The sequence below is a fragment of the Triticum aestivum genome, chromosome 1A, assembly GCF_018294505.1.
Source record: "Triticum aestivum cultivar Chinese Spring chromosome 1A, IWGSC CS RefSeq v2.1, whole genome shotgun sequence".
NCBI lineage: Eukaryota > Viridiplantae > Streptophyta > Magnoliopsida > Poales > Poaceae > Triticum > Triticum aestivum.
The window spans coordinates 358,913,698-358,926,032 of NC_057794.1; the positions used below are offsets into that span (position 1 = coordinate 358,913,698).

Genomic DNA, 12,335 nt, shown 5'->3' on the forward strand with positions numbered 1-12,335 from the left:
CTCGGAGGTGTCGTACGTTCGGTACTTGATCAGTTGGATCGCGAAGATGTTCGACTACATCAACCGCGTTATCCTAACACTTCCGCTTTCGGTCTACGAGGGTACGTGGACACACTCTCCCCCTCTCGTTGCTATGCATCTCCTAGATAGATTTTGCATGATCGTAGGAAAATTTTGAAATTGCATGCTACATTCCCCAACATGATCAATTGCTCAAATTTTTACACAGTATTACACTACAAATTATCTGTGCTGTCCTAATTCTTCAAAATTATAGAGTTGCAAAAGTGAGATAGTAAAATGCATATTTACATATTGTTCTATTTTTGGCATATTTTGTTTCGGTTTCTTAGTTAGCTTGTTTTGGAGTTTCTATGGCTTATATTGGGTAATATAAATTGTGGAAATTATAGAATATAGTAGACATCAATGGGAAATAATTATGAATCTTGTCTTGATAGTACACGAGTGAATGATTTATTTTTATTATACTAACCCATCTCACGAGTTCCGTTATGTTTCGTGTGAATAAAGTTTTTAAGTTTTGGGAGAGATGAAGATATGAGACGAACAAGGAGCGACAAGACTCTAAGCTTGTCGATGCCTAAGGCACCCCAAGGTAACATCTAAAAAAGACTCAAGCATCTAAGCATGGGGATGCCCTAGATGGCATCTCCTCTTTCGTCTAGAAAGTTGTCGCTTTATCTTACCTGGAGCTATATTTTTATTCTTCACGTGATATGTGTTTTGCTTGAAGCGTCATTTGTTTTATTTTGGTTGGTTTGCTTGTATGCACAATCATTTGTTTTTCTGGTCGCACCTATTATGAGAGACACACATTATCTTATATTTATAGAATGCTCATTCATTCTTCACTTATATCTACTTGAGTTGAGGCAATTGATCTTGTACTTCACTTATATTTTATTGAGCATGATAATATGCATTGTAGAAATTATTTGCACTCTTTTGCTTCACTTAAATATTGTTGAGAGTTGAATAGGAAGTGGTAATTTGCATGAGTTATATGGTTGGTCCAAGGATAATAGGTATATAACAGTGGTATACTAAAAACTTGCATGGACTTGTAGATCATTGAATATGATAAGTTTGATTTTTTGCAATAGTTTTGTGATATTGAGGTAGTAATATATGAGTATGTTGGTAAATGATTAAAGCTAATTATTAATATTGGTGCTAAGGTTTGTGAACCTTTATGCATGAAGTTGGTAGCCGCTGGCATTAGTGAGGAAGTCTGAGTATGATTTATCTTAAACTGACATCCTTTGTGTGTTCGGATCGGGCACACTATGGTTAACTCTTATCAATCTCCCCTAGAGGCATGTTAGTTATGCATTGCTTCGAGGGCTACTAAAACTTTTACAATAAGTATTTGAGTTCTTTATAATTAATGTGATTTTTTGGTCTATAAGCACTATCACATATCCATATTTTGCTAGCCCTTTCGGTACTGTGCATTGCCCACTCAGCCCGAGATATGGTGCAAACTTTGCAAGTACATCCAATTCCGTGAGATGATACTCTCTACACGCAAGCCTCATTTTATCTTTCTCAAAATATCCACCATATCTACCTATTATTGTATTTTCATACCCATTCCGAGATATATTGCCATGCAATTTCCATTGCTACTATTCATTACGTTACTTGAACATTCATTGTCATTATGCTTTGCATGATCATATAGTGCTGACATATTATTTGTGGCAAAGCCACCATTCATCATTATAATATATGTTACGCAAGATCATTGCACATCCTGATATGCTGTTAGAGGCATTTATATACAATCATCATATTGTTTATGTTTCGAGTTGTAAGTAAAATAAAGTGTGATGCATTATTAGAGTGTGCCCCTACCTGTGAGGATATGAATTTGAGGAGACTTGTGGTTTCTCAGAAAAGAGGGAGAGGCCAACGAACAAAGAGAAAAAATAGAGAAAAAGAGAGAGGGGACACTCTACTATCTTTTTACCAGACTTGTGCTTCAAAGTAGTAGCATGTATTTCATATAGTGTGTCTTCATGATCTTTATTTTTCTACACTAGTGGGATTTTAATATTATTAAAATTAGAACTTGATTTACATATACCGATGACGAGCTTCCTTAAAATGTTTGAGGTCTTCATGAGCAAAATGGTGTGGATGGTGGTGTCGCTGGTGCCAGAGGAGCGGAGAGGATCATAGAGTAGTGCGGTGTGGACGGCACTGGATTCCTACTTAAATAGGCGCGATGGTCAGGCGAAGGGACTGGATGTCAATTTCAATGTGGTGCAGCAGCCGAAGTAGGCTTCTCTGTCGCTGCGTATGCACTGAAGCGGTGGCGCCCGCTCACCCGATTGTGTCACTCTAACCGACAACAATGGCGGACCGTCAAATACGCTTTGGAGTGGTCAGTGACCGATATGAATATATGGGAAACCTTCACACGAGAGTTTTTTGGATGAATAGGTTTCCGTGCGGGACTAAGTTGTAGGATGCGTGTGTGGCAACTGTGCGGACGGCCATAAAGGCCGCCTTCGGTTTGCGGGAAAACAGGGCCCAGATCAGTCCGAGGTCCGATGGGGTGCCGCCTTGGATGACAAATCGCGTCCGAACCGTCCGAGCGGTCGTGGGCAGTTTAGGGGGCTGCAGTAACTCTATAATTAATAGGATAAAACTCGAGAATGGCATTTTAGCTCTCTTCCTCCATGGAGGCCGATTTTTGAAAAAAAAATCAAAATTCCAGAATTTCAATTTAAAAAAATCTGCATTTTTTTGTATAAATGAACAAGGATGTGAGGCATATGTGTGTAAAATTTCAAGACGAAAAATGTTGAAATGCAACCTGCAAAAAAAACAAATTCATGGTTTAGATGATGAATAGTATCATGTGTTAAAAAGCTCAAGATTTGTCTTTTGCACCACCCTCATTTGGACGTATGTCATCCTAAATTTTTTCATACTTGTGCACTATGCCTTTCATCTATCTCTGTATTTTTTCAAATTGTTTTAAAACACGAACATATGAATTTTCATGAATTTTGAATTTTGCATTTGGAGGTCTCCATGGAGCTCAGCCTCCAAAAGCAATTTTCGGATAAAACGGGAATGCCGTTTTGGCTCTCGGCCTCCATGGAGGCCCTTTTAAAAAAAATCAAAAATCAAAATTTTTGGTCTAAAAAAATCTGAAAAAAATTGTACAAATAAACAAGGATGAGAGGTGCGTGTTTGTAAAATTTCAGATGAAATACGTTGAAATGCGACATGTACTAAAAGTTCACACACTTGCCCACTATGTCTTCATCTATCTCTGTATTTTTTCAGAATTTTTTGAAATGTGAAAATATGAATTTTCGTGAATTTTAAAATTTGCATTTGGTGGCCTCCATGAAGCTCGGCCTCCAAAATTAATTTCCGGATGAAACTCCCTCTTTACATGTTAAAGAAACGTCACATCGCAATTCTTTTTAACAAAAAACAAATCTAGCCTACGAACTACACATACCTCACACGGTCAGGGTCATACTTTGTGCCGTTTCCCTATTATAAAACCCAGCAAGAGAGTCGAGCGAGTGAGCTCAAGAGCAGAGCAGCGGACGCCGGCCACACCACGCTCACGCCACCATCATAACGCCACTCCCACGCTCCACTCCGACTCCCGTCGCGTTCCATTTCAAAAACGCCACCTTTCGCCCCCTGCATTTCCACCAAGGCCTACATGTCTCCGACCACCGCCGCGTCCCCCGCGCCGGCGCCGGCAACCGACGCGCCCCCGAAGCCTTCGCCAGGCGCGAAGCGCAGCCTGATGGGATCCCTCATCGACGCCACCGCGCTGCTCCGGGCGGCCTCCTTCAAGGAGGACTCGTACGTGGCCGCGGCGCTCCCGGCCTCGGACCTCCGCGCGCTCGCCGACCTCAGGGCGCTCCTCGCCACCCACCCGGACCAAATCTCCATCTGGGGCGTGCCGCTCAACCCGCCCAGCGACGCCCCCGCCGACGAGCGCACGGACGTGGTGCTCCTCAAGTTCCTCCGCGCCAGGGACTTCCGCGTCCGCGACGCGCACGCCATGCTGCTCCGCTGCGCCGCCTGGCGGGCCGAGTTCCGCGCCGACGCCGTGCTGGACGAGGACCTCGGGTTCAAGGACCTGGAGGGCATCGTCGCCTACATGCACGGCTGGGACCGCGATGGCCACCCGGTCTGCTACAACGCCTACGGCGTGTTCAAGGACCGGGACATGTACGACCGGGTGTTCGGCGACGGTGACCGCCTCAGCCGGTTCCTCCGGTGGCGCGTCCAGATCATGGAGCGCGGCGTGCGCGCGCTCCAGCTCCGCCCCGGCGGCGTCAACGCCATCATACAGGTGACCGACCTCAAGGACATGCCGAAGCGAGAGCTCCGCGCCGCGTCCAACCAGATACTCTCCCTCTTCCAGGACAACTACCCCGAGATGGTCGCCCGCAAGGTACTCTTCTTTTCCCTACTGCCTTAGTTCGTGTGGTTTAAGACTCGCATTTCGTCGAACACCTGCCATTTACCTCACACCGTCGCCCACACTCGCGTTTGGCACCGAGCAGGTGTTCGTGAACGTACCGTGGTACTTCTCCGTGCTGTTCTCGATGATCTCGCCCTTCCTCACGGAGCGCACCAAGAGCAAGTTCGTCATCGCGCGCGAGGGCAACGTCGCGGAGACGCTCTTCAAGTAAGCGCGCGCGCAGCTCCAATCGATGAGCTCAAATTTTGCTTCTCCTCGTCGCTCCGTCCCTATAATGTTGACACGGCGGTTGCTCGTTTCCAGGTTCATCCGGCCGGAGCTGGTGCCGGTGCAGTACGGCGGGCTGAGCCGCGCCAGCGAGCTGGAGAACGGGCCGCCCAAGCCGGCGTCCGAGTTCACCATCAAGGGCGGCGAGAAGGTCTTCCTAGAGATCGACGGCATCGAGGTACATCCCGTTATCCTACACGACAACGCCACGCCCCCTCCCGAAGTTCTCTGCGTCGCACAGGAGTAATTTTACGTCGCCTTACGCATATACTACTACTAGGGCACAAATCTGCTGAAATAATAATGCACAAAAAAAAGAAAATCATTTACGAGTGCACTATCCGTCACCTCCTCGTGCCTGTCTCCATCCGGGTTCCCGAAATCGTCTTGTGCCTAAACAATTGCGGCCGGTGTGCTCGTTACCGGGCAAGAGCACAAACGCAAGGCTTTGTTTCTTTGCTTTCGCCGTGTCCCAGGCATTTGGCTCCAAGCGCTCTGGTTCCAGCTCCTCCTCCTCCTGGTTTTTACCTTTTCACCTCAACCGCGATCGAGAGGACGATAGGCCATGCATACCTACCACGGTAGAAGTAGCAAGCATCTTTCGACGAGATAGAATCCGTGGATGGATGGCAGTGCCGCATGTGGTGCGAGCGAGGCCGCCCTTACACCAATTCTGAAAAATCTCCGGCGTGGAACACTGCGAAAAGCCTTCTTGCCATGCCACCAGTGGACACTGCGTCAAGCACCACCGCAGTGGCCGCTGTCGCCGCCGCTGCGACGCTGCGGAGCAGGCTGACACGGGCATGGCATGGGATGGGGCCGGTTTCCTGGGTTTCCTTGGGTTCAGACGGCGCGCTGGCTCACGCGCCTGGAAAAGCTGGGTGTAGCTAGCTGTAACGCTGGTCACACTGCGCACGCACGTCCACCGCTTCACGAGAGAGCTCCCGTGAAGAGTAGCGTAAAATAAAATATTAATTAAAGAAGAGAACGGTGGCATGGCATGGCATGTGAGTTTCTCGGCCAGGTTTGAATGGAGTTGGCTCGTTCCGTTTCCGTTTCTTCTCGGCACCGCAACGCCTCTGCCGCCGCGGCTTGTCCGCCCTTGTTCTCCTCGTACGCGACGCAGCAGGCGCCGTGCTGATGTGAGAGTTTTACGGGATAAAGTATTGGCGACGACAGCGGCCGTGCGCTCTTTTCCTAGCTTTGCTTTTGTTTACGGCTCACGCCACGGCGCGGGTCTCCACGCGCTGTCACCACTCAGCAGCCCGTGCTGGCAGCGGCAGCGGCGACGTGGTGTGCTGAAAGCGAAAAGAGTGAAGAGTGCTCACTGTTTTGTTCAAGTACGCATTAGCAGGGACTGTCAAAAAAAGATTAGGGTAAATTTGGCGGTAAAGCCTCCGCTAATCTTTGCGGGTACGAGTACTACAAAGCTTACGCGTTCCCCTAATCGGAGGCGTAAAAGGGTGGTTCGTTTTGTTCGCTAGTGGCTAGGCTAGTGATGTGTCAGTGGTCAATTCTTTTCTTTCTTTTCCAGCAACAGTCGATTCTTCTCTTTAACCGCTGTAAAGAAATGGGCACTGTTTTGGACTGTACGTCCAATGCTCACGTGAGCACGTGGCGGGGCCCGTGACAAGAAATTTGCTGCTGCTTCCTGAAGAACACGGGCGCGAAAAAGATAATTACGTTACTTGTATAGTGGTAAAGTGGTAATAGTACTCGTACATTTGCATGGTCATTTGAATACCGATGTGTTTTTGATTTCCAGGCCGGTGCAACAATAACGTGGGACCTGGTCGTCGGCGGCTGGGAGCTCGAGTACGGCGCGGAGTACGTGCCGGCGTCGGAGGGCGGCTACACGCTGTGCGTGGAGAGGACCAAGAAGGTCCCGGCCGCCGCCGACGAGCCCGTGCACAACGCCTTCACGGCCAAGGAGCCCGGCAAGATGGTGCTCTCCATCGACAACTCCGGCTCACGGAAGCGGAAGGTCGCCGCCTACCGCTACTTCGTGCGCAAGCCGTCGGCGTAGGCTGCTCGGCTGCTGTGGCCGGCGGCTTGCCGGCCGGCTTGTGCTTTGCTTTGCTCGTCTCGGAGAGGAGGTTAATTTAGGTCTATTTAATTAGTGCTATAATGTGATATGCATGTATTATGCCATATGTAGAATATATTGTATGAGCCGTGAGATCCTACTTGTCATCATCGTTATATAACGAGTTAAGTTTTTTTGGGGGAAGTTTACGCATCGTTACCCTATGTTTTGTTTTGAGTAGGACCATTTGAAGTTGGAATTCCTTAACCACCTTCTAGGCCCTGTTCGGGCGTCACGCGGGCAAACACACAAATTCTAGAGATAGAGATGAAAACAGGAGGTAGGACCACAATTCCTATGTTCCACATGGCACCCTAAATATCAGACACTCCAAGGACATCATATGTTGCGGCCTGCCGGTACTTTGATTGCAGGATTTTCAAGCACATGAATAAGAAAAAAACATAGGGATTAGCCGATTAGGCCTCCTCGATCGCAAGGTTTCAACAATGCATGAACATGAAAAATATAGGATGACTTGGGTTTAGTCACTTGGTGGTCTTTTACCGCTTTCTTTTTCTGATTTCTCTTGGGCGTATTTGTTGTTGGAAGAGAATGTTTTGGCAATGTAACTCGATGTATTGATCCGTGCATAATTCGATGTATTGATTGATGCATAATGCATGTATATATGGGTGTACAAGGTGGGCCTTAACCTCAGCTATACAATGACTAGGAGGTGGGCCAGGATATACAATATACATGCACAACCATATACTCACTCCGTTCCTAAATATAAGTCTTTTTAGACATTTCAAACGGAATGCAACATGCGGATGCACGTAGACATATTTTAGAGTGTAGGTTCATTCATTTTGCTCCGTATGTAGTCACTTGGTGGAATCTCTAGAAAGGCTTATATTTAGGAACAGAGGTAGTATTCAACCCCCCCCCCCCCCCCCCCCGCAGTCGAAGCGTCGTCGGAGACGCAAAGACTAGACCTGAACTCCTAAAAACAGAAGTAGGCAATCCCTTCGTCATGACATCGGCGAACTGTTGCATCGTCGGGACGTGAAGGACTCGGATGCACCCAAGAGCCACCTGCTCACGAACAAAGTGTATGTCGAGCTCAATTTGCTTCGTTCGACGATGGTGGAGTGGGTTGGCGGAGAGGCACACGGCGGAGATGTTGTCGCAGTAGACGAGCGTGGCCTTGTGAACTTCACAAAGCAACTCCTGGAGCAGCTGACGAAGCCAAGACCATTCAGCAACAACATTAGCCACTGCCCGATACTCTGCCTCGGCACTCGAGCGGGAGACCGTGGGCTGCGCTTGGACGACCAGGAGATCAGCGACGGCCCAAGGTAGACACGGTAGCCCGAGGTGGAGCGTCGTGTGTCCGGGCAACCAGCCCAGTCCGCATCAGAGTAGGCGACGAGGTCGGTGGAGGCGGAGGCCGTCAACATGAGTCCCATGGACGGGGTGCCGCGTATGTAACGGAGAATACGCTTCACCAGGGTCTAGTGAGATTCGCGCGGAGCATGCATGTGAAGACACACCTGCTGAACAGCATACTGCAAGTCAGGGAGCGTCAGGGTCAGGTACTGCAGAGCGCCCACGATGGAGCGATAGAAGGCCGCATCGGACGCGGGAGAGCCCTCCAGAGCTGACACCTTGGCCTTGGTGTCGACGGGCGTGGCGTCAGGCTTACAGTTAAGCATGTCAGCACGCTCAAGAAGGTCATGGGCATATAGTTGCTGATGCAGAAGAACCCATCTGGCTGTCATACCACCTCAATGCCGAGGAAGTAGTGCAGGGGCCCCAAGTCCTTGAGGGCAAACTCATCGTGAAGACGAGCAATGAGCCGCTGAAGGAGCTCGACAGTGGATGCCGTCAGGATGATGTCGTCGACATAGAGCAACAAGTAGGCCGTGGCAGCTCCGTGATGATACACGGAGAGGGACGCATTTGAGCGAGTGGATGTGAAGCCAAGCGTCTGCAGGAACGCAGCGATGCGCACTAGGCCCGGGGCGCCTGCTTCAACCCGTAAAGGGAACGGGAGAGCAAGTACACGTGGTCTGGACGCGCGGCGTCGACAAAGACGGTGGGCTGATCACAGAACACATGCTCGGCGAGGTGGCCATGCAAGAAGGTGTTGGAAACGTCCAACTGATGCACGGGCCAGGCCCGAGAGACGGCCAACTGAAGCACGGTGCGGATCGTGCCCGATTTGACAACCGGGGCAAAGGTGTCGGTGAAGTCCATGCTCGCGTGTTGCCGAAAGCCCCGAACCACCCAGCGAGCTTTGTAGCGCTCGAGAGTGCCATCCGGACGAATCTTGTGCCGGAAGACCTGCATCGCAGCGAACCAATGTGGATCCCGGAGGGCGGCTCGAGCTGACGATGGGAGAGGGGACAACTTAGACGCGGAAGCAGCGAGAAGATACTCATCGGTGGTGTACCGCGTGCTCGGGCGAAGAGTGCCGGCCCGAGAGCGAGTCATCGGGAGGGGCAGCAGGTCCGGGTCGGCGGCGGGTGAAGATGATGAAGGACCCGCCGCATCCGAGACCGCAGGCAAGGCCGCGGGGGATGCCAAGGGCGCGGGAGCCGCCGGAGATGCCGTGGGCGTAGGGGACGCCGAAGGCGCCGGGGTCGGGGTGCCGACCGGAGGAGGGGCGAGGCCCCTAAGGCAGCCAAACGGGGAGGAACTGGACCCGTGACGCGAGGGGCGCCCTCAAAGCCGGAAGGCGGCCCGAGGGATGCTCTCGAGCGGCCATCACCGGAAAGGCTCGCCGGAGAGCCACCGGGAGCGGGCAAGGCCGCAACATCCGAAGGCACCTGCTGGAATGGAAAAAGCATCTCATCAAAGTAAACGTCTCGGGAAGTGATCACCCGAAGGAGATAGGATCATAGCAGCGGTAGCCTTTGGTGTTGGGTGGGTAGCCGAGAAAGATGCAGGCCAAGGACCTCGGAGCGAGCTTATGCGGAGTAGTGGAAGCGATGCTAGGATACAAAGGCAACCGAAGATGCGTAGCTCATCGTAGGAGGGTGGCGTGCCGAACAAGAGGTGATTGTTGGAAATATGCCCTAGAGGCAATAATAAATTAGTTATTATTATTATTCTATTTCATTGTCCATGATAATCGTTTATTATCCATGTTAGAATTGTATTGATAGGAAACTCAGATACATGTGTGGATACATAGACAACACCATGTCCCTAGTAAGCCTCTAGTTGACTAGCTCGTTGATCAATAGATGGTTACGGTTTTCTAACCATGGACATTGGATATCGTTGATAACGGGATCACATCATTAGGAGAATGATGTGATGGACAAGACCCAATCCTAAGCCTAGCACAAGATCGTGTAGTTCGTATGCTAAAGCTTTTCTAATGTCAAGTATCATTTCCTTAGACCATGAGATTGTGCAACTCCCGGATATCGTAGGAGTGCTTTGGGTGTGCCAAACGTCACAACGTAACTGGGTGGCTATAAACGTGCACTACGGGTATCTCCGAAAGTGTCTGTTGGGTTGGCACGAATCGAGACTGGGATTTGTCACTCCGTGTAACGGAGAGGTATCTCTGGGCCCACTCGGTAGGACATCATCATAATGTGCACAATGTGACCAAGGAGTTGATCACGGGATGATGTATTACGGAACGAGTAAAGATACTTGCCGGTAACGAGATTGAACAAGGTATCGAGATACCGACGATCGAATCTCGGGCAAGTACTATACCGCTAGACAAAGGGAATCGTATACGGGATTGATTGAATGCTTGACATCGTGGTTCATCCGATGAGATCATTGTGGAGCATGTGGGAGCCAACATGGGTATCCAGATGCCGCTGTTGGTTATTGACCGGAGAGTTGTCTCGGCCATGTCTGCATGACTCCCGAGCTCGTAGGGTCTACACACTTAAGGTTCGATGATGCTAGAGTTGTTATGGGAAATAGTATGTGGTTACCGAAGGTTGTTCGGAGTCCCGGATGAGATCCCGGATGTGACAAGGAACTCCGGAATGGTCCGGCGGTGAAGATCGATATATTGGACGAAGGGTATTGGAGTCCGGAAGTGTTCCGGAGGTACCAGGCTATGGCCAGCATGACCGAAAGATGTTTCGGGAGCCCCGACAAGTGTTGGAGGGCCTCATGGGCCAAAGGGGAAGGGGCAAACCAGCCCACTAAGGGTTGGTGCGCCCCCCACACCCTTTCCCACGTTACTTGGGGAGGTGGGGCGCCTCCACCTGGCTTGGGAGGCAAGCCTCCACCTACTTGGCTTGGGGGGCAAGTCTCCCTAGGATTTTCCCTAGGGAGATCCAATCTGCCTAGCCGCCGCCCCCTAGGGGAAACCCTAGGGCACCTCCCCCTCTCCCCTTGCCCCTATATATAGTGGAGGGGTGGGAGGCCAGCCGCGACCTCTTCCCTGGCGCAGCCCTCCCTCCTCCTACCTTCTCCTCCTCCTCCATGGTGCTTAGCGAAGCCCTGCCGGAGAACCACGAGCTCCACCACCACCACGCCGTCGTGCTGACGGAGCTCTCCCTCAACTTCTCCTCTCCCTTTGCTGGATCAAGAAGGAGGAGACGTCCCCGGGCTGTACGTGTGTTGAACGCGGAGGTCCCGTCCGTTCGGCACTTGGATCGGATCTTCTGCGATTTGAATCGCCGCGAGTACGACTCCATCAACCGCGTTCTTGTAACGCTTCCGTTTAGCGATTTTCAAGGGTATGAAGATGCACTCCCTCTCTCTCGTTTCTAGCATCTCCTAGATTGATCTTGGTGACACGTAGAAAATTTTTAAATTATTACCGTGTTTCCCAACAGTGGTATCAGAGCTAGGTCTATGTGTAGTTTTTATGCACGAGTAGAACACAAGTTATTGTGGGCGTCGATTTTGTCAATTTACTTGCCGTTATTAGTCTTATCTTGATTCGGTGGCATCATGGGATGAAGCGGCCCGTACCGACCTTACACGTACGTTTACGTGAGACTGGTTCCACCGACTGACATGCACTAGTTGCATAAGGTGGCTAGCGGGTGACTGTCTCTCCCACTTTAGTCGGATTGGATTCGATGAAAAGGGTCCTTATGAAGGGTAAATAGAAATTGGCATATCACGTTGTGGTTTTGGCGTAGGTAAGAAACGTTCTTGCTAGAAACCTATAGCAACCATGTAAAAACTTGCAACAACAATTAGAGGACGTGTAACTTGTTTTTGCAGCATATGTCGTGTGATGTGATATGGCCAAAAGGATGTGATGAATGATATATGTGATGTATGAGATTGATCATGTTCTTGTAATAGGAATCACGACTTGCATGTCGATGAGTATGACAACCGGCAGGAGACATAAGAGTTGTCTTAATTTATTTATGACCTGCGTGTCAATATAAACGTCATGTAATTATTTTACTTTATTGCTAAAGTGTTAGCCATAGTAGTAGAAGTAATAGATGACGAGACAACTTCAAGAAGACACGATGATGGAGATCATGATGATGGAGATCATGGTGTCATGCCGGTGACAACGATGATCATGGA

General features: G+C 49.9%; 1 protein-coding gene across 1 annotated transcript; it reads left to right on the forward strand.

Annotated features, from left to right (window-relative positions):
• Nucleotides 1–3,565: 3,565 nt before the first annotated feature.
• On the forward strand, nt 3,566–6,992 carry LOC123051017 (patellin-6). Its single transcript, XM_044473754.1, has 4 exons — nt 3,566–4,465; nt 4,578–4,702; nt 4,799–4,940; nt 6,528–6,992. Exons 1-4 carry the CDS (start codon nt 3,722–3,724, stop codon nt 6,786–6,788), a joined length of 1,272 nt encoding a protein of 423 aa, XP_044329689.1. The 5' UTR covers nt 3,566–3,721; the 3' UTR covers nt 6,789–6,992.
• The last annotated feature ends 5,343 nt before the right edge of the window (nt 6,993–12,335 follow it).